Below are 21,865 nucleotides of genomic sequence, written 5' to 3'. Positions count from 1 at the left end.
CCATGCCAAGAGGAGAGCCCTCAAGGCTGATGAGTATGAAGTTGGCGCAGGGCTTGCTGTGACGAATGGCATTTAATTTGAGTGGCCGCAGACCAGCACACGTCCTGTGCCTTGGAATGGGCAGCTTGGGACACATTAGGCTGCAGGAATGACAGTGCCTGGCAGAGAATGGGATTTCTTCTCTGCAGACCATCCTTTCTTGAGGTGGGATGCTGAAGGTATTGATGGGCCCCTGGAGCCAGAGGTACCAGTTGTCACTCCAGCAGATGCCAGGTGATAACCCAGCACATCGCTGTGCCATTTCCTGGGGTTCATGAACAAGGAAACGCCCTGGTGACTCACACAGGGAGTTTTGTACATGCTGCACTTACCCCTGACCTCCAAGTATTCCTCAGAGTGGTCTTTTCTGGTACCCTGCAGAGAAAAAGGGCTTTTCTATTTCCAGAAGGAGCCAATTCCTGTAAGATGACCCTTCTGGCAGTCCAGTTCCTCTCCCTAATACCTCTTGCCTGGAGCTGGCAGCAGGATCTTGCTGCCTGCCTGTGAGCCCAGTTCAGCAATCCCAGGCCAGCAGCCAGCTCACCTCACAGTCCTGTGCAACTGCACATCTCCCTGCATTGCCTTGTGGCACTTGGGAAGGCTTTCCAGGACCTTTGTGGAGACAGCCCAGAGGTGGAAGCTCTTCCTTGCACAGGCATTTCTGTGCATCCTATTTATCTCCTAGAGCTGGGGCAATAGGGAACGGGATCCAGACAAGCACTGGGTCCCCAGGGATGACTGTCAAGACATTCAAGTAAAACATCTGCACCCTGCCTGTGGCTCAGCACATCTGCCCCTTAGCACAGCCCCATGGAGCGTGCTGCTCACACGTTACCTGCTGGAAGCTCTCTCTGCTCCCAGGTCTGTGTTGGGCTATTTCCATTTCACAGCAGCTCCCAGGCACGGGGCCAGCAGAAGGCAGACACTGCCTGGAGCAAAACCAAACCAGGCAAATTTTTTTCTTATTTTACTTCTCAATCAAAAAAAATTCAATCTTGAGTCTGAACTGGAAAAGCAGGAATCTCTCTCCACTCCCCTTATTTTTGTGTTTGTATCTGAGCGAGGGGGTGAGCTCATCCCTGCCTTGGGAGCCACATGCACCCATCACTCAGTGAAGGCAGAGAGCAGATTGGCATGGAAACCCTGGGCTTCCCCTTACCTCTAGAACCAGAACAGAGCCAAATGCCACCAGGGAGAGCAGAGCCACACACACGCACATGCACACATGTCCCCAGTATAACGTGTCCTAGCCTCTGCCAGGGAGCAAGAGCCAAAACTGCCCTCGAAAACAGGCATCAGTGCCAGTGGAAAGCATGCCAGGTGGCTTCTTTAGCTTAGTGGGAAATGTATCATTCCCCCAGGGAGCTGCTGTGCTGTGTTCTCCCAACTAAAGTTGCCTACTGAGCCCCATCCATGCAGTTTGCAAACCTCTTTCCTCAACTTGCCAGTGGGAGGGACTAGCCACCCTGAGGGCTCTCATAGTTGCATGGAGAGATCCAGACACAAGCTGAGCTTTTGTGGAGAGGGTCACTTTGCACTTGGCTGTGCCTGCAGAGCTCAAGCAACCTGTGCAGGTGTCAAGGTGTAGAGACCACCTGAGAGCCTGGGAGAAGTCAGAGCTCAGGAGTCAGGGATACTGAGCCCATCCAGATTTCACTCTCCATCTGCCCCAGCCTCTCCTCCACAGCAAACTCCATCAAAAGGGAGGGCTAAAAGTACTGTCCCAGCCCAGACCACTCTTGGGTTGTTTGTGCCTCATCCCAGCAGTACATTGGGCTGTTTCACTTACCAGCTCTCACTGCAGAAATTCCCACTGACAGGATGCGAGTTAAAACCACTGCTTTGAAACTTCCTACAACCGCAGTCAAAAATAAGACTCAGAGGAATAATATCCCCACTGTTGGTGCTGTCAGACCTGAAACCTGGTCCTGAACGACTCAGTGGTGTCTCATTAAGCTGGGCAAGCGTGTGATCATGATATGTGCATCCTGGGAGGGAGGTGAGAACATGGTTTCTTGGGGGAAAGTCCTCTCCTTCCCATCCCTTGCAAGGCAACAGCTCCTCTCCCTGCGTATGAAATGGCAGAGGAAGCTTGAAGCAGACTGAAAATTACACTGCATCTCTCCTGCTTAGTTTTAATTGTAGAGCAAAGAAAGAAGCCCATCAATTCATCCCACTGGGTAATTAAATGCTTAATGCTATTGACTATAAAAACATTATGGTTCAGCAGCCCAACACTAATGCATTAATAATCGCTTATATCATGGCAAGGAAGGGGCATGAGCTGCTCCCGAGGAACGTGATAGTTACGCGGGATGGGAGCTTGCAGTGAAACCTTAGGGACTGAATGAATTAGTGCCATGACAACCTGCAGGAGCAAGAGCTTATCCTGGGGAGCAGGGGAACAGGGAAGGGCTAGAAGGACCATGGAGAAGGCAGGCAGCCCCTACCCCAGGGAGGCTCCCCCCAGCCATGGCAGTGGGGATGGGAGTCTGGGCTCCAAGCATCAGTGCTGCCCCCAGCACAGCTCTAGGATGTTGTCAGCCTTGGGATCTGGAAGATAACTCTGAGCAGTACAACCCATTTATAACAAGCCATGGCAAAGGCATGAGAAGGTCTGCCCACCTCCTGCCAGGTTCCATATTCCCAGTAATTAGCTGTCTGCTTTAGTTTATTTATTATGCAGATGATAGATGATGTGGAGCACAGGGCAGAGCCTGCACATTGCCTGGGATTAAGCACATCAGAGTGGGGCTGAGTGAGCACTGCCAAGCTGGAGAGGGTGATTTGCTTGCTGGGAAAAGCAGTGTCGACCCTCAGAACATGGCAGCAGTTTCTGTGCACTTCCCAAGGGGTTCTCAGCCAGTGAAGGATGGGGATTGCTATGGTGGCTGTACAGCATCACCCCCTGCAGGGACTTCAGAGCCCACATGGCAGGAATCCCATGTCCCATTGCCGGGCAGGATGCATAAGGCCCATTTTCAGAAGGTGGAGGAAGGAAGGACCTGCAGCAGCATGGGGGGAGGACATCCTTCTCAAGACCATCCCCTGCTGAGTTTTTTCCCACTTACCCATGAGTGAGGCATTGCCCCTCCACAGCACTGGATTACCCCAGCACCTCACCTGGAGCTTAAAAATCCACAAGAGGCACAACTTCCATCTAAGCTCTCAAACTCATGTCAGCAACCCCCTGCCCAAGAATAAAGGGAGCCCATGCAGTCCTTCCTGACCTCCAGCATGAAAATGAAAAGAACTTGCAATTTTCTTTGAGCAAAACCAAGTACAGATCATGCTGTCAAACCCTTATTTCATTTGTTTTTCTGGCGGCTCTGCACTATTTGCCTTCATTACTTTCTCTACCCTGCCATAGTCCAATAATGTAGCATCTGCCCCATAAAAGGTCCATGAATATAATTTACAAGTAGTTGGCACTTTCTGTCTTGTCTGTGAGGATGGGCTCCCTGGGTATGCTGTTGATTGGAAAAAGTATGGCTTTTTACAGTCATTCTCAATGGCATAAGTAACCTCTGAGCACTGTTTGTAGCCTGATTTATCTTCGTGAGGTTGCAATTCTTCCAAACATTTGATTCATGGCTTGAAATTGAACCTCTTTAAGTATATTTCTTTACAGAGTTTAAAAAAAAAGTCTGGAAAGAAAGAGAAGGTGCTTTCCTACAGGCCCAGGGATGAGGAAGAGGGTCCCTCTGGCTTTTTGGAAATGGCTGAAGGTAGAGACTGAGCCAGGGGAGGAGAAGTACTGGTGCTCCCTGTGTCCCACCTCTCCAGGTAAGGCAGCCCTGACTGTGTGAGCTGCTGCATTTACTCTATAAAAGCCTTTATGAAACTAAAGTTAGCCTAAATACACCTATGTTGGTACATATGTGTGTATAACAGCCTTGCTAAGGGTTTGTTGGAATATTGGGAAAGAAATAGATTTCCTGAGAATGCTGAGGGTAAGGGAAGCACGTTCCTGTGTCTGCCTTTGGATGTGCCTGTGCAGTGGTGGGCAGAGGTCAGGGTCTGTGCTGTGGAGCACAGACAGTGCTTCCTCTGCACCCTTTTTGGGGAGCAGAATGAATCATTACTGCTATGGATGCCAAACCCAGCACCATTTGAGCTCTGAGCCTCATAGCCTCACGCCTAAACTTGCTGAGATTGGTGCAGATGTGCCTCTAGGCTGAGGAGCGTCCAAACTAGTCCTACCACCTCACTGGGGCTCATCCTGTGCCTGCATCCTCGCCCTGGCTCAGGGCATCACTCCCAGGGAAACTGAGGCTGCTCCACATAAAATGTTTCCTGCTGCAGGGCCTGCATTGTCCAGACCTTGAAGGTGATAAAACATCCCCAGTGGACAATCCACAGCCTTTGTGGGAGCAAAAGGATATTGCACTGGGAGAAAGGTCCAGAAGGGAAAATTTAATGGAAAGCCTACAGGGGTGCCAGGTTTTTCTATTTTAATTGGTTTTCCTTGGCCTTCAGTTTTCAAGTGCCTCTATCACACTGCAGGTAAAGGCTGCCTGTGCACAGAGAAGAGACAGGAGGTTTTTGTTCAGGACTAGCCTGAGCCCTCACAAACACCTGCTGCAGCAGTGCAGGGGTTAACACAGAGCCTCGTTTCACCATCAATCTTTTGCCAAAGTCTTGGCCAAAACCGGGATGGGGTTATTGAAAAGATCATGCAGATTGGCCAAAGGTGGGGGTCAAGAGTTGTTTTCACATCTGACAAAGACAGAGGAGACAAGTGCATCCCTGGGTCCCTGCCCCAGAATCTGGCAGGGATTTGCTGGAAAACTATCTTAAGGCAAACCTTAGTGAGTCTAAAAGAGCGCTGAGCTGTATTTGCACTGTCATTCCTGCAGGACTAGTGCAGTACTGCACAGCCTGAGCTTCACCCTCTTGGTATTGAAAGATGAATTTAGCTCAGGAACGACCAGAGGGTGTGAAAACACACCAAGCATGGAGGGTCCTGCATGGACTGCAGTGGGACCATGTCTCCCTGCAGCTTGTGCTTGGAGATGCTCCAGCTCCCTCTGGGTGCTAAATTGAAAGGACGCCAGATTGCTTAGCCTGGTCTTTCCTGCTGTTTTAAATTGTTCTCCCAACTCCTGCCTCAAGCACAGTCAGGCTTAGTGACCAAAATCATCATTGGCACAGAAAAGTCAAGTATTGGGACCTCCTGAATGGGGTTAGAGATCCCCAAACCTGTTACTAGTAGGTTTAGGGTGGATAATCATGAGCCATGCACAGGGTACCTCACTGCTGATCCCAGCATCTCCCAACACACACCTGCAGAATAAAATTGCACCACTGTCAGCCAAAGAACCTGTTCAGCTCTGGAGAGTTGTTGCACTGGGGGGATGTTAAACCTTTGGGGCAAGGAAGCAGGCCAGGAGCTGTGAGGAACAGCACATGGACACAGAGACGCCTCCTAAGTCTGGTGCTCCCGGCAAGGGAGGAGATGCTTGAAGATAGGGCCCATCAGACCTATGTCAGTTCCAAGGATGGATGGTTTCCTACTGCAACCCAGTGGCTTTTGGAATAGGGATTAAACTCTGTTACACCTCCCAGCTACATCTGCACAGAGACAATCACCAGAGAGATACAAATCCTATTTTAGGAGGAAAAACCTTTAAATGCTTCTATGGCCACACTCACCCACCCCACTGGGTGCAAGTGGGTGCTTTTCATTGCAACTATCACCATTTACTCTATTTTCTTTCTTTTAGCTTTTTGCTGCTGTTCAGTGATCCATCACACACACAATCAGTAGAAATGCCTCATCCACCTCCCTTCTCCCAGGGCAGGGGGCTGAAGAAGTTCTCACACAGCCCTGATCTTGCAGGGCTCCCAGCTCGCACAGATGATGCTTTAGCACGGCACTTGCTGCTGTTGTGTTTCGGGCTCCTGCCAGATGGACTCACCGCCTGTCAGCCAGGATTGCCACAGAAAAATAGGAATGAAACCCAGCTCAAGCCATTTGCTTTTCCATCTGTGCAAGGAGGTTGTTTAAATCAGTCCCATCAGAGAGATTTGGAGCTGAGGCCAGGATAAGTTTGGACAAGTGAAGAGCTGTAGCGAGATGTGAATCTCCCTTTAGCCAGAGCAGAAATCACTTGAAAACACAAATGCAAATACAAGGCAGTACCTGAAAAAAGGCAGCTTGAGCCTGGTATTGCTAACAGGCTCCCAGGATGGCTTGGGGCTGTAGGTGTGGGAGAGAAGAGCAAAGCAGGCAGCAGCAATATCCTCCCTGTTCCTTATTAATACAGCGGTGAGGCTTGATGGGTCTCCTAAATTATAATGTCTTTCTTGTCATTAACTTGATTTCTTTCTGGTGACAGCAGCAGCAAATTGGTCCCAGCTGTTCTGAGCAAGGGATGACAAATTAAAAGGAATTAAACTGAGCCAAGTGCTGGAGGGGTTGGTGTGCAGAGGAGGGGGTGCTTTGGGCCAGTGATAACTGGGCAGGGGGGGGTGGGGAGCTGCAGTAATGGCAGTAGTGGGAGATGCCAGGAAGGGAGAAGTGGTGCCAGAGCTCACACTTCTCCCTGTGAGCAGGACACTGAAAAGCAGGTGTCTGCCACAGTGAGGTCTAGCTGGGGAAGGAACATCCTTCTGTGTGCTGAAACCACTGCCATGCGAGAGCACACATGAAGACTGATGGGTTGTGGGACCTAGCCCAGCCAAGGGAGACAGGGAACCTGTAGGAATGCTTCTTGAGGTGGAAGTTGCCTGAAAGGGATAAGACCAACAAGCCAAAAGCCTCCCTTGAGAAAACAGGACCTTGTCCACCATTTGCCATAAAGCTGCAGCACCCCAGGGATTCCCCCCCTCCTTGGAGCATCCCCTGGCTGGGCATGAAGGGCTATGCTGCTGAGTTTCTTTACGAGCCTACACAAGCAAGTGTCAGGCAGCAAAGAGTTTCTAGCAGCTGTCCTGGAAGAGGTCAAGCACGGAGCTGAGGAAAACAGATTTATGTCTGTGTATTTATTTTCTGCTGCCCATTGGCAGCTCCTGCCCCTGCAGGCACCTACCTGCCCTGCCGGGGAATGGAGAGGAGCTTGCCTGGGGAAGCTACTCAGTCTCTGCCAAATACCTACTGTGAACCTGTGTCCTCACCTCCTGGCAGCCTCAGGCTGATTGCTGTGTGAAATACAGCTTTTGGCCTGGCTTTCAGCCCCAGGGCCAGCTGGGACCATCCTGTGCCTGATGCAAGCTCTGGGGGCGGAAGAGGATGTCTCATTCTCAGTCTCAGCATCATTAATGTGAGATCGTCTGTAATGTGAGACAGTCACTCCAGCCGCCAAAGAAAGATAAGAAGAAAGATGTATTTGGCCTCCAAATGCCTCTCAGACAGCTTTCTCCAATGCACCACATTAAATAGTCCTGAACTGAGAAGACAAACTCACCCTGGCTGCCGTGATAAGCACAAAGAGTGATAAACCCACATAATTAAAGTCTGCCACTATAATAATGTTGCAGCAGAGACAGCTGGGGTCTAGCCCTGAGCCTGGGTCCATATCTTGGGTTTTTACTTGTTTTCATTCAAACTCATTTTGGAGGGATTCAGCCCAGGTACTGCCAGCTGCCAGGAGGGAAGATGCCATCTGGGCATGGTGGAATGGAGGAGCAGGGGCTGTTATTCCCTTCCTGATTCTGTGACACAGACGGGTCCTTAGCAGAAGCAGACACTCTCACGACCACATTTGAAGAGGAGCTGACATCATAGAAAAGCACCCAATCCATGAGGAGGCATTTCCCCTTGAGAGACTCCACCACCACCCTTAAGGACCTGCTCAGGGACAATAGGGACTGGTCAGAGATCAGTTTCACTGGTTCTAAATATATATATAACACTAGATAAAAGTTAGCTTTTCCCAGTCAGGGCATCCCAGCCTTCCTCTTCATACTGGAATTTATTCCACCCCAATGAGGACTGGAGAGCTGGTGCCCCCTCATCTCACAGAGGGGACCAGGGCAGACCCCTGGGACATGTGTGCTTGGGACCCAAAGTGTCGCTTGTGTGGCTGTGGGGAAGTCCTTTGCAGGGCTTTTATTCTCCAGGTCAGTCTCAGGGTGCTCTACTTGCACTCCCTAAGCCCTGGGGACCTGTTCAGGGACAATATGCAGGGACAATCTGGGGCCTAGGGGCTGAGCCCAATCCCTCCAGTCCTGCCAGCAATCATAGCCAGTCATTAGCAGTCCCCATTAGCCTCAGAGCTCTGCCATGCAGCCAGCTTTAATCCACTTACTGCTGCGCTAATTATGCATCACTTTCATTTCTTAACCAAAGTGTCCCCATGAACAAAATTAAGCATCACACAGGCTCCTCTGACATAAATTCTGTCATCTTTAGCAACAACACAGTCGCGATGGGAGAAGGCGTGGGCTAACCAGGCAGTCTCTTCTCTTCTAACCCACTGAGGTGGGATTTTAACACTGTCCCAGGTGATGCTTGTGAGGTACCCGGTGGCTTTAATGCGTTGTCCCTGCTAGACTGCACTGTGCATTGAACCTCTGTCCTTCCCCTCACCCTGCCATGACGACAGTGGGATTTCAAAAAGGAAATAACACCCAGACCTTCACTTCTTAGGGATGTCTTTTGTCCCTCTAGCCCTAGTGCGTTCCCTCCCTGCATGCCCTAAGGTAGGGAGAGGTGGGGTACAGGGATGCCATCCCTTCCCTGCACATGGCCTGGTTCCTCCAGGGCTGTTGGGTTTGCTGTGACGTGGAGAAGGACATCCCCAGTGCAGGTGACAGTCACACTGCACCACAGCTGAGTCAGCCTGAGACATCCAGAACTGCACCTGAGCTCCTCCATCCAGGCCCTTGGGTGGGCTGTGCTTCCCACACCGCCTCTTCCCAGCCTCCAACAGCACGAGGCTGCCTGAAAGCTATTTTCTGTGAGAATCCTGGCTCTTTGGGAAGCAGCAGGAAGATGGGGCTAAAAGCTGAGCCCAGGAGTGCCCCCTTGGAGCAGAATCAAATTCTACATATATATGTTGGGGGTTGGACTAGATAACATTCAAAGGTCCCTTCCAACCTGAACTATTCTATGATTCTATGATCTCTCACTGTCTGTCCCCCTGGGTGTTGGCTTTTCACCACCACCACTATCCTGGGATTCAAGAGAAATAAATGAAATATGGTTCAAAAAGCTGCCTAAGCTCAAACCCAGCACATCCCTGTGGTTTCCTGACACCTGCATTTTCCTGCTTCCCTGCTCCCCTCACAAAGTCTGGGATCTTGGTGGGAAAGGCTGCTGTGCCACATCCATGGTTGGGCAGCCCAAATCTGCCCCACTGCCCAGCCCCAGACAGGGACTGCTCAGTCCCAGGAACACAAGGGCTTTGCTAAATTAACACTGGACAAGTTTTCCCCATGCCATGGCTGTGCGAAGGAAGTGAAAAACAATTCTTTTCTTGAAACCATTTTCCCTTGAAAAGGGGCGGCAAAAAATCTGCTGGCACACTCAGGAGCCATCTATCATGGCTACAAATATATAAGGCAATTGCTGTAAAACTTGAGTTTGGCTCTGTAAAGGAAAAAAAAAACCACCCCATGCCTGTTGCAAACAACCACAGCACAAAAAAAAAGCCTTACAAGGCTGGGGCAGCCTCACAGATGGATTGCTTTTTAATCCCCAAAGCTATGGTGATAAATCTTTTCACTGAAAGCTCTGGAGATACTGTGTCGCTCAGGGTGTGCGGCAGCGCAGGGGGAAAACAACTCCATGAGCTGCTGGGAGGGAGGGAGTCTCCTGGGAGCGGGGTCAGAGGTGATGGAGGAGGACGGGTGCTCACTGTGGGGGTGCTGAGTGGACGCGGCAGGGCAGGAGGGCTCCCTGCAGCCAGGAGCAGGTGATTAGGCAGGAGCAGGACAGAAGCTGCTGTAAGTCTGGGAGGACAGATGAGACAGAGACACATTTTGGGGAACGGCTCTTCGGACTAAGTATTTGGAAAGGAGGTGGTGGTGTGGAGCCCAACTTGGCCATGTGCTCCATATTGCAGGGACAGAGAGATGCTTCTCCCAGCTCCAAGCAAAGACGTGGAGCAATGGCATCACACACTCCCTGCAGCTCCTGGTCCCTCGATGTACCTCTGCTCTGTCCCCTCTGGGCTGCCTTGGGTCCTGAAATGTTTGTTCAGTTGACTCCCAGGCATTGTTTTGGGATGCCCCTTCCCTGCAACCATCCTGAAATGCCAGTCATTCCCCCTGGCCAGTTACATAGGTGGAGCAGTGGGAACAATTTACCCATCCCTTGCTTCTGTCTTCCCCTGTCCCGCAGGGCTTTTTACTTCTATACCACCTCCCTGGCAGGAATAATCCCTCTAATTTATACTGGGAAGGCAGCAGGGACTAGACTGACCCTGAGGGCTTGAGGCAGTTGGGAGCATTGTCCTCAGTGCTAACAGGCTCCATAATTCCCTTCCTGGGGTCTGCAATGAGCCTGAGGCTGGCAGTAGCCATCAACCACTGCTTTCCTAGTGATGGAGAGGCATAAAACCCTCTCCATGAAACCATTCTCCCTGAGGAGATCAGTTCTTTTCATTAGGTTACATGCCCTGACTGCAGATTTTACTATTAATTAAGGGATTAAAGGACTTGCCTGGGAGCCTTTGATTCCAGCATCTCTTGAGAGCCTGGCTGGCACGTGGTAACCCCGGACGTCTCCACACACTGTTGCCAAACCACAGCCAGGGGGGCAAAGTTTGCCCACACATCTCCACCCAGGAGGTGCCACCAGCTGTGCTGCAGCTGCAGCTTTGCCAAGTTGTTGGGATGTTTTTCAGGGTGATCCTGGCCCAGCTGTGTTTGAGGGGAGTGGGTAGGGGGGCAGCCCTCAATATCACTGCCCAGTATGCCACGGCCTGAGCAGAACACACCCCTCCTGTATCTCAGAGAGGGGAATTTGGGGTAGCCAAGAAGAATGGGGAGTCCCAGGTCAGGGGATGGCTAGACAGCTGGGGACATAACGCTGGATGAAGGCAAAGCCAGTGTCTTGTCTTTCTGGCTGCTCTGAACTCTACTCCAGCTGTGCTGAGACCCAGAATGCCCTAAAAAAACCCTGGGAACACACACGCTGTCCTCTGGCACTGACAAGGAGCTTGAGCTGGAGCAACCACAGCTGCATCCTTGCACAGCCTGGCTGCTCATGAGGAGGGGAACATGTTCTCCCGACTTTCAGCACAAGGGACCCCAAAGCTTCACGTGGGCACCTGTCTGTTGCTGCATAATAAAATACTATTGACTGCCTATTAAAAAGCCATTCCCTGGAGATTACTGGCTGGGGAAGTGGCTGGGTGAAGTGAGATGGGACAATAATGGCCATCAAGGAGGCATCAGTCACATCCACTCATGTAACAGCAACAAGAGTCTTCACATGGCTGCCAGAGTGCTGTTCCCTGCCAGGACCATCAGCAACAGCAGTCAGAGAGGGATGTCAATGCCCTTGGCCACGCTGACATCCTCCAGAGAGAGGCTGCAAGCAATCAGCAGGACTGAAGTCCACTGAAGTGCAGAGTTACTGCAGCCCAATGCCCACCCTCATTCAGCAGCACCCAACAGGACCCACAAGGGCTGAGGAAGGGCTTTGCCCATGGCAGATCCTGCTGTGGGGATGGGAAGTGGAGGGGAGCCATCTGCACTGCCCCTGAGCCAGGGACTGAGTGAATGGGGGCAGGAGGGAGTTTGCAAGCTCCAAATCCTGCCCATTTTTATTCACTGGCCTGGCCACAGTCCCATGTGATGTGCTCAGAAGGGGCTGGAAGCAGAGCAGCAGCTGCCAGTGCTCTGCCTGGGGCTTGCTCCTGCTGTATTTCTGCTCAGGTCCCCTCAGGGTCCACACTGCCCAGAGGCAAGGCCATGGGATGCTGAGCCAAGGAAGCCTCCACAGCTGGCCGAGGGAATCAGGGCTGGGGAAGTAGTGCAAAGCAAGAGCTCAAGCTGCTTGGACAGTCCCTCAGCTGCCGTTTCAGATCCTCAATATTTCATCCTGTGGGAGGACCTGGTGTACACCGGGGAGTCAGCAGCATTGATCTCAGACACGAAATTGATGGGTCCTTCCACCCCAGGAGAGCATGACCAGCCAGGCCACGCTCCCTGGCATTTTCACGACATTTTATGAGCCATGTGTCTGGGGACAGACTGATGGCCACCACTCTAGAGGCAGCTGTCCCTCTGCAAAAGCCCCAGCCCCAGCTCAGCCTGAGCATCCTGGAGACCAGGAAGGGTGCATGCATCCCACTTAATGCCCTCCCTGCTGTGCCCTGAATGTGCCTGGACCCGCAGACCCAAAGAGGCAGCAGAGCCCTCAGGGAGATCTGGTGAAACACCCTGGTGCCCACCACCCTGGTGCCCACCACCCTGGCACATGGCCCTCTCCAGGAGCACGGCCCAGGTTCAGTCCCATGCTGGGAGCAGCGCTGGGTCTTGGGGGACACAATGAGAGCACAAATCAAGCCAATGACCCTTTTTAATTCTCAGTGAGGCTCAATCCGTGCACAGCAGGGATGGAGAAGGGCTCCCCACATTCCCCAGGGGTTCAGGGGGCCACAGTGGGCAGAGGAAGAAGAGGGTGGCACCCATGAGATGTTAATCAGAGAGGGGAGAGGGGAGCATATTCATGGGGCACAAGGACAGGCATGGAGCTGTGCCTTGGCACTACAGGCAGTCAGGGGCTCCCTTTGTCCTGTATTTTCCCCTGCAGACTCCATCTTTGGAGAGAGCAGCCATACTCCTTCCCTTGCCCTCAAAGAGCTGGGAATGCAGGGTGAGAGGAAGGAGCTGTACCATCACCCTGCAGCTGGACACCAGCTGGCCCCACTGGTGCCACAAAATCAGGGTCATGTTGGCGCCAGAGAGCCCTGAGGACATCTTGAGGGAGAAGGCACCCACAGACTGTTTTTTCCCCACTCCATCCCATGCAAACCTCTCCCACCTCCATGGGTCTCACCCCAGATAGGAGCACCTCTCAGGGCACCCATCCAGCACTGTGCCCCAAAACAGCCCGGGATGCCTGACACCCCCAATACCAGCCCCTGCGGGTTCACCCCACTGGGCTGGGATGTTTTTGGGAATTGCTGGCATATCTCTGACATAGAAATCAACTGTCCCCACATCACAAGGGATGCCTTGGCCAGCCCTAATGCTGAGCACAGTGCGTGCAGTGCATCCAGGGCACAGCATGGCCACTGCCACCATGTCCCTGGAGCAGTGCTGTTGATACAACCAGCCTTTGCATCCCAGTGGGATGAGCCCAGAGAGTCAGGGACCCCTTCATTACTCCTGCCCCACTCCCCACCACAGAATGAGTGTCTTGTGGATGCTGGTGGTAAGGAAAGCTGGTCCCAGTCCTTCCGTGTCTCCCCACTCTTCAGCAGAGGGACGCTGTGTGGGTGGTGGCCTGGCCCCTTTCCATCTCCTCCAGCTCGTACTCCTCGGCGTCGGAGAGGGGCAGCCCGCTGGAGCCGGGCATGGGCTCGCACTCGGTGCTGCGGGTGGTGGTGCGGGTGACGCTGGGCGAGTATTTCCGTGACCACGGCGGGCGGTGGCCGGGGCGACACATCACCTCCTTGAACATCTCCCGGAAGCGGGTGGACATCAGGTTGTAGAGGATGGGGTTGGCAGCCGAGCTCAGGTAGAAGAAGACACCTGAGATGATGTGGACGTACTGGAACATGTGGAGCATGTTGCTGGTCCAGGTGGAGACAAAGCTCCAGACGAGGCGGTCGGTGTGGAAGGGAGCCCAGCAGATACCGAACACCACCACCAGCACGACTGTGGGGAGATGAGGAGCCATTGTTACTGGGAGGATGGGGTTTACCAGAGACCTCCAGTCCATGGCCAAGCACCTCCCCATTTCAGCTTTGGCCATAGCAAAGAACTGAAAATGCAAGACAGAGAGGAAGACAGAGAGTGGAAAGGTCCATCTAGTGCCTTTTGGACTTGTCATGGAGGGATTTGGAAGTCTGGTCAGGATCTCCCTCCCACCATCTCCTGCCAGGGCTGTTCTAGGGCTTCCTGTGCCACATATCTCCATTTCTCATTGGTAGGCAGCAGCCCTACCACAGCCCTGGGGCCATGAGCACAGCTGGGGGACTCACCTATTGGCATCCAGCCCCCAGGAACCTGCCACCTTCACCAGCAAAGTCCAAGGAGCAAGAGCTATTTGCAACCTTTCCTTGTACTATGGTTTTTGATTTTTTTTTATAACCCAGCTCTGCTGATGGAAAGCAAAGGGGGTAATGTATAGGTAGTCCTGGGGTCCCCTTCTCTGCCGTACCTGTGCCACGATGCACCTCTGCGGCATGCAGGGACGGGTCCTCCTTTGTCCCCCTCCCAGCCCTGGTGCCAGGGGAAGCAGAGTTACCACTTGTCTGGGACGCGGTGGGGAAGCAGCTCTGGCCCTGTTGTTGGACTGGGCTGGGCAACCTGCCATTGCTGTGCCATCACGGGACTGGGAGCGTGCAGAAGTCAGCATGCGGGGGAGAGACAGCTACCCATGAGCATCCAGCTCCCACTGCTGGAAGGGGGCCAGAGGCTGTGGGGACTGTGCTGGGGAGGAGATCAAGAGCACAGAGCAGGGGAACAGAGGATGCTCCAGTTCAGCCTTGGGTCATTGCCCCAGTACAGTGACAGAGGCTGCGGGGCTAGACAGAAATGGTCCCCCTCTGGGAAATCCCATCATTGCCACCAGCATTTGAGGTCTGGGCTGGGGGAAGGGGAGCAGGTTTTCCCAGTCCAACCCAACTCCTTTCCCTTTCTCACCCAGCACTTTCCTTGAGGAGGGGAGGTCTCATGGCTGGGAAGGAGCTGTCATGAGCAATCGTCGTGCTGTACTGGAACAACCAGATCTGCCTTTGCCCTAACACCCCATAAGCCAGAGCCACAGCCTTCCTCCAGGTTGACCCAGCCTCAGCATTCTGGACTGTCCATGCCTCAGTTTCCCCCCAGCACCCTCACAACACAGCCTTGGGAGATACTCCCTGGCTCTGCCATCCCCAGCATTGACTCACACAGCATCTTTGTGACCTGCCTCCTCTTGACTTTCTTCTGCCCCTGACTCTTGTGGCAGTTGCGGCTACTGCTGGTCTTGGCTCCCAAGGCTTCCAGCATCTTTTCTTTCTTGAGCTGCAGGCCGATAAGAAGGTAGAGGACACTGATGGTCCCCATGGGCAGGAAGAAGAAGATGATGGTGGTGATCTGGATGATGAGGTTGTAGGTCAAGCGTGGCTTCACCAGGGTGCAGATCTCTGAATCGGGCACCCGCCCCCGGCCTGGCACATAGAGAGGCTGCAGCCCATGGAGGCTGGTGTTGGGAATGGAGCAGATGACTGACAAGACCCAGATGGTGACAATGACCTTCTTGGCGTGATTCCTGGTCACCACGTACTTGGCTTTGAGCGGGTGCACCACAGCAATGTAGCGCTCCACGCTCAGGGCTGTGACGTTGAGGATGGAGGCGAAGCAAACGGCCTCAAAGAGCAGTGTCTTGAAATAGCAGCCGCTGGCACCCAGCAGGAAGGGGTAGTTGCTCCACATGTCGTACAGCTCCAGCGGCATCCCCAGCAGCAGCACCAGCAGGTCAGACACGGCCAGGCTGAACAGGTAGTAGTTGGTGGGTGTTCTCATGAACCGGTGCCGGAGGATGACAATGCAGGTAAGTGTGTTGCCCACAGCCCCCACCAAGAAGATCAGCAGGTAGATGACACACACTGGGACAAAGAAGCTGGACCGTCGAGGCCCCAGGTACTTATCCCGCAGCTGCTCCTCTGTCAGGTTGGCATCCTTGGGGTCAAACAAGGTTTCTGCGTGAGTCCTATTGCTGAGATCAGGACTGATGGGCTCCACAGGAAAGTCTTGCTGGGACAGGGGGAACTCGGGACTGGAGCAGTTGACGTAAGGATTCATGGCTGCAGAGAGACAGGGAGGTTTGCGGGATGCTTTCCCAACCCCTTTGCTAACCCTGCTCCCTCCGTCCCTCTCCCCACTGGTGTCAGGGTGCTGCTGATCACCATTGCTCTGCACCCTTGTGCCCATCCTACCCCAGCCACAGCCTTTCCTTTGGCAAAAATCTCAGAGGAAAATCTCCACCTAACCTCCCTCCAGGCTTCCCAAGTGCTTCTTGCCCAATTTCCCATCTACAAACAACCCTGGCAGCTCCCCAGCCCACCTTAGCCCCTTCACCCCGTCATCAAGGAAATGTCAGCAGGGGTCTGGAAGCAGAGCAGGACACAGCCCCAAAAGCCAAACCCAAAAATCACTCGCAGCTCCAATTCTACCAGCTGTGCAGAGGGACTGGCAGGGCGACCATAAAACAGCTGAGGGAAAATTGATTTTCCAACATGAGAAGGACTTACGGCTTGTTGAGAAGCTCCAGTTGAAGGCTGAGGTCCCACCACCCCTGCGCCGGACAGGGTCAGGCTGGGGAGGGAGTGTGGGAGGGGATGGAGACTTCACTGCCTTAAGAGGCAGGCTAACGAAATCTTGCGGCTGCTCTCCCCTCGGCTCAGCTCGGAGAAGCCGCCTGCCCTTATTCACCTTCTCCCTCTTGTTCTCTGTGAGCTGAGAGTCTGGTGGGTGAGCCGGGGGTGTGCTGGGGGCTTCCTTTCCCACCGCTGGCTGGGCAAATCCCGGTGCCGAGACCTCTATTCCTGACAGGGGTTGGCTCCTCATCTGCAACGTAGCACTGCCGAAAAGATGCTCCTCAGAGAGAGAGGAAATAACGTTAAAGTAATAAACCCCATTGACTCCGAGAGTCCCAGGGGAGGGCGGCGCAGGCAGGCGTCTCCAGCCCCGCCAGGAGCCTTCGCAACGCCGGCATTTGTCATTTGCATGGCCTCGGTGGTGAGTAAAGCGTCGATCAGCCCCGCTGCCGCCCTGGCGCTGCCGGGCACGGGGGCCTGTGCAGCACCTAGTTGTCCGGGCTCATCTCGGGGACATGCAGATGGACCCTGCGGCTTCTTGGCGTGTCCCCACTTCCAGATGTGCAACCCCTGGGTCACCCGAATCACCCTCCTGTGGAGCAGGTGGCTCCAGCCGGCTCCTGTCACACTTCGGTGCGACGAAGTTGCTGGGCTCGCAGCATCGCCCCTTGCTCCGTGTCCGGCTCAGCTCCCTCCCCGTTCCCAGTGTCTCTCTGCTCTCCAGCGTGTCCTCCGTGCGGGCACCCCGTCCTTTGGCAGCCCCCGGCCGCAAGGAGCACTCCCGCTTTGCCGTCCCGCAGCCCCCCGCACACACTCGCACAGATACGCGCACACAGAGGTACTCACGCGTTCCTGAGCCCCACGGGCGCGTGTCGTGGATGCGTGTCCCTACTCCACCCGCGGCTCCTCTCTCCTCCACGTGCTGCACCTGCCCGAGACCCTCCTGGAGCCAGCGGAGCCCACGGGCTCCCGATGCCCTTGCGGCGGCGAAGGGCTGTCGGTTGCGGGGCGGGAGCTCCCCGGCCCCGGGCTTTCCAGCCCGCCCCGACCCCCCGGAGGTGGGGAGGAGGCGGCGGGTGAGTAAGGGGGGGGGTGGGTAAGGGGGGAGGCGGCTGGGAATCGCTCCACCGCTCCATGAGACGGCTGCGGGCACTGCCACCCCGCGGGACGGGACGGGCAGGTGCCTGTGTGCACAGGGACACGCATCGGCCTCTTCATCCTCTCTGAGGGTGGCAGGGCGCAGGTGGACCCGATTCCTCCCGAGGATGACACCTTGAAGGGCTCTGGCATCCCGGGACCCTCCTCATTCAGCGTATCCCGGCACCATCCCACTCTGCACAGGGGTTGAACTGGAGCTGAAAGAGCCTCCGGTGGGGCTGGATTCGAGGAGGCAGTGTAGGGATCTTGGAGAGGGAGCGTGGAGAGACTTACCAGGAGAGACCTTTGCTCCCTGCTCCCACTCAGGCTGAGCCCCAGCACAGCTCACTGCACTGCTGAGCCTGGCACCTGCAGCCAGGATGTGAGGAGCTACCTGGATCGAGTGGCCTCCAGCATCAGGACACTGCCCCTGGCGTGCTGCACTCCCAAATTCTCCTCCTGATGTCAGAGCACACAGCAGATGGGAGCAGCACCACTCACCCCTTGGTGCTTTTGCTCAAAGAAATTTCAGAGCAGGTGAAGGATGACAGGGCAAGACCATCAAAGCCCTGGTCTGGCTTGGTAGCCTTAAGCTGGCCCCTACCTCTGCTCACAGCAGCAAACAGGCATCAAGCAGAGGGACCTGGCAGAGCAAACACACTGAGGACTGGAATTGTCTGGGGCTGCCCTGAGACATGACTTTCCTCGGAAAATCATCTTTTTCCCCAGAGGAAAGGAATTGCTGAAGCCAAAGGGCTGGAGGGTAAATGAGTGTAAACAAGACATTACTCAAGGGAAGAAATCAACAAGCTGGAAATAGTGTCTGAAATGGTGAGGGAGAGGGAGAAGAGTTGCTGCCTGCTCCTATGGAAGCAATGAAGGAAATGAAACTTCATCCCCTTTGGGGAAACGGAGACACAATCAAAGAGGGGTTTATGGCACAGTGCTGGTGACAGCTGGGACAGAACACAGGGACAGCAGCCAGATGATGCTGGCAGGGACTCAGCAGGACTGGCTCGGCAGATGCCAGGACGGGTGACAGTGCCAGGGAAGTGGCACGTTGCAGGTCACAGTCCCTGTGTGGCAAAGCCAGAATCAGGAGCTAATAAGGCACGAATTTCTGTCCCTGCCTCCAGACAGTGCACAGGCTGTTTTCCCTGGGGAATGCCTGAGGCAGGGGACGGATCTGTGCCAGTGCAAAGACAGGTTGTGCTGTACTGCTGAGGCACAAGGAGCCTGAACACAAGCCCACTTCAGGGATTGCAACAGGGAAAGAAACATTCCTGGAAATCTCTCTCCCTTCCATCCCTCAGCTGTCCCCTCTGTTTTCTGGCCACTGATGAGGATGGTAACACTCACCCTGATGAGCCAGCTCCCAGCGCAGTCCCAGCTGTTCCCCAAGCTCTGTGCAGTTACACAGCCATCTCCCCATCCTTGGGGCAGTTCCCTGCATGCAGCCACAATGCCTCCCACCCGTCTCGTACCTCATTCCTGCCCAAGCTTTGCTGTGGGGCAGCCCCAGGGGAGCCCCCTGAGCTCTGCACCGCTGTCCTTGTCCCTGCAGGGACCACCATGGCTCATTCGTCCTGCACTCCCAGGAGTATTAGGGACATCTGCTGGGACTGAGATGTTTGGAGGTTTCTTGGGTTGGAGCAAAGCAATGGAGATGCTGCTGAGCTCTTGACAAACTTCAACATCTGTTTCCCTAAAGTCTCCTTTCCTAGCTGAAGACAGCAGGCACATAGTAAGGATGGTGAGAGAGGAGCAGACAGAGCTTGGTTCACTCAGAGCTGAACCACAGGTTTACCCATCCCTCCCCAGGTTGTCAGATCCTGACTTCCAGGTGGTGATAGACCTCTCTGTCCCACTTAAGACTTACAGTCCAGCTCTCCCAGCCCCAGTTTTCCTGGGACACCAGAACCACCAGACATGGGGTCCTTCTCCCTTTGCCTCCATCACTTGCATCAGCCTGCTCGAGCATCCCACATAACCGGGGCCTCAACAGCTGCTCCCCCTCTACCTTCTGTTACCTCTTTGAGAAGAGTTGGTAGCTCTCAGGGACTGACTGCACATCATTTCTTTCCCTTGGATCTGCGTTTCTTGCTACACCCCACCTCTGAGGCCCCACACGTCTAATGTGATGATCCATTCAGAATGATCCATTGTCTTTTTCAATTTTCTGATAAACCAAATGACCAGGAGGTGACAACCCCTCTTCAACTTCTGCTCCCTCACTGCTTTAAAGAGGGTGAACTGCACATGGGAGCATGATCCTTCAACCTATTCCCCTTATCAAGTATTTTATTATATTAACCCTGCCTGGGGAGGTAGCAAGGGGGATGACCAGCAGCACAGCAAAACCTGCTCCTCCCCATGATCTGTCAGCCACATCCCAGCCGTCTCCATGGCCAGAATGTCTCTGGGTTAGGCTAAAATTGCTCCTGCTCCCTGATGTAGACCCATCCCTCTCAATGAACCAGCCAGTGTGGAGGTTGTCCCTCCTGGTAGCTGGGTCCCTCCACAAGGGGGTTAAGGCTGGCACACAGAAGTTGAGAAAGCACCGCTCTGCAGCATTTCCAGGAGAATTAAGAGGCCGAAAGTGAAGACAAACAGCAGTTTTGAAGCTTGAGAGGCACAGTCCTAATAACCAACTGCATCCATTCCTGGCTCTTTTCAAGAGTGGATCACAGTAATTGCAGGGCAGCCCAGCACAGCCTTTTAGAGCTGTCTGTGCTCCGTCCCTGCTTCTTCCCCCACTTTGCAGTTTTAATTAACAACCTCTGGTCCTGAGCGCAAAAAGCCACCAAGCCACAGAGTGACACTGCATCCAGGAGGAAAACTGAGGCATGAACAGTTGCTTGTCCCCTCCGTGCCATCCTGCAGCAGGCAAGAGCCCCTGGGATGCATCCTTCTGCCACAGAAGCAAGTGGATGAGCAGCCCCTTCTCAGGGTATTGCTGCAGCAAATTTTCCAGGACAGGGATAGCCAGCACAGACAGAACAGTCATGAAGCTTTTGGACAAGAATGAACCCTCTCTCCCTGGAGAGCAGGCAAATCTCTTGGCCATGGGGATGTGTAAGAGGTTTCTCTCCCTGCTGGGAGCTGCCTACTCAAAGTTGCCCCTCTTGTCACCTGGAGGTGACATGTCTAGAGGATGCATTTCACAGAGCAGGAGGATGCTTATTTCAGTCCTCAAGGCCAGGAAGGGCCACTCAGACTCACAGGGCACTGAACTGAGATGGATCTGGGTAATTTTGCACAAACATAGCCCAGGGTGAAGGTAGGGCATTGGGGTGGCCTTTTCAAAGCAGTCCTGATGTCATTTACCCAGCAGAGCCCCCCTCCCACCTTGTCTCTGTGGGACACCCTCCTGTAGTAATCTTTTGGCTTCCCTGAGAAACAGGCATTTCTCCTCCACTCCATCTAGGCTAAAAGGAGAAGGAATGAAGGGGAGGTTAAAAAAAAAAAAAAAAAGATATCCATGGGAGAGAAGACCATTTCAATGTCCACTGGGGTAAAAGCAATCAGCTCTCTAAGGAACAGCAAAATTGACCTCTGCTCCATGGCATGTGTCCCCCAGGTCTGTTTGGGGGGACAAGGAAAGTCAGGCATTCTGTGAGCAGGTATTCAAGCCCCATGGCAACCATAAGTTTGCTAATCAGGGCTGGCACAGACTTTAAGTGCTTTTTCATCTGGCAGGACCACTGGGCTCTTGCAGGTCCCCATCAGGCCAAGTTGCCTGGTGGTGCTGCCTTGGCTGTGCTCCCTGCACAGTGATGGACTGGGATGAGGGCTGGATGCAGCCAGGGCACCCTGACAAGAAGCTGCAAGGTCCCAACACTGTGTCCTCCATCCAGCATGAGGCTGGGGACCATGTTTTTCTACTGAGGCCAAGGTGAATCACCCAAGATCAGAAAAGGATCAGATTATTTCACCCCAAGCTGTGGATGTGTCTGTCAGCCAGAGCTTGACTAATAATACACTGTGTTTTCCTGCCTCCCCCTTGCCACCTCCTTCAGCTCCTATCTGATGCTGCTCCATGGCAGCATGCAGGGTCAGCAGAGGTGGCAGAGCCAACACTGGCATTGCAACCAGCAATGGAGATGGCATTTTGTACCTGGAGAGGAGAGATGTAGATGCAAGAAGAGAGGTCTTGTGGTACTCAGCCCCCCGGTCAGGACACAGCTACCACCATCTTTTCCTTAACCTGGAAAATTCCATTTTGAGGAGAATGAGAGGCAGCCCACAGCAGGTCCCAGGGC

General features: G+C 53.8%; 1 protein-coding gene across 1 annotated transcript; it reads right to left on the bottom strand.

Moving 5' to 3' along the window:
• Window positions 1-13,414: 13,414 nt before the first annotated feature.
• Window positions 13,415-16,463, bottom strand: NMUR1 (neuromedin U receptor 1). The gene is made up of 3 exons (XM_017810455.1): window positions 16,401-16,463; window positions 15,057-15,953; window positions 13,415-13,818 (listed from the first exon to the last, which is right to left on the bottom strand). Exons 2-3 carry the CDS (start codon window positions 15,949-15,951, stop codon window positions 13,415-13,417), a joined length of 1,299 nt encoding a protein of 432 aa, XP_017665944.1. The 5' UTR covers window positions 15,952-15,953; window positions 16,401-16,463.
• Between the last annotated feature and the right edge of the window lie 5,402 nt (window positions 16,464-21,865).

The sequence above is a fragment of the Lepidothrix coronata genome, unplaced genomic scaffold (assembly GCF_001604755.1).
Source record: "Lepidothrix coronata isolate B3197 unplaced genomic scaffold, Lepidothrix_coronata-1.0 Scaffold29, whole genome shotgun sequence".
NCBI classification, from domain to species: domain Eukaryota; kingdom Metazoa; phylum Chordata; class Aves; order Passeriformes; family Pipridae; genus Lepidothrix; species Lepidothrix coronata.
This window is presented reverse-complemented; position numbering and strand designations above follow the sequence as displayed.

Excerpts from the sequence above, each read along its gene's own strand:
- NMUR1 (XM_017810455.1), bottom strand. The coding sequence starts at position 15,951 with ATGAATCCTTACGTCAACTGCTCCAGTCCCGAGTTCCCCCTGTCCCAG. Across the intron at positions 13,819-15,056 it reads GCAGGTCACAAAGATGCTGT|TCGTGCTGGTGGTGGTGTTC; the intron begins GTGAGTCAATGC and ends ATCTCCCCACAG.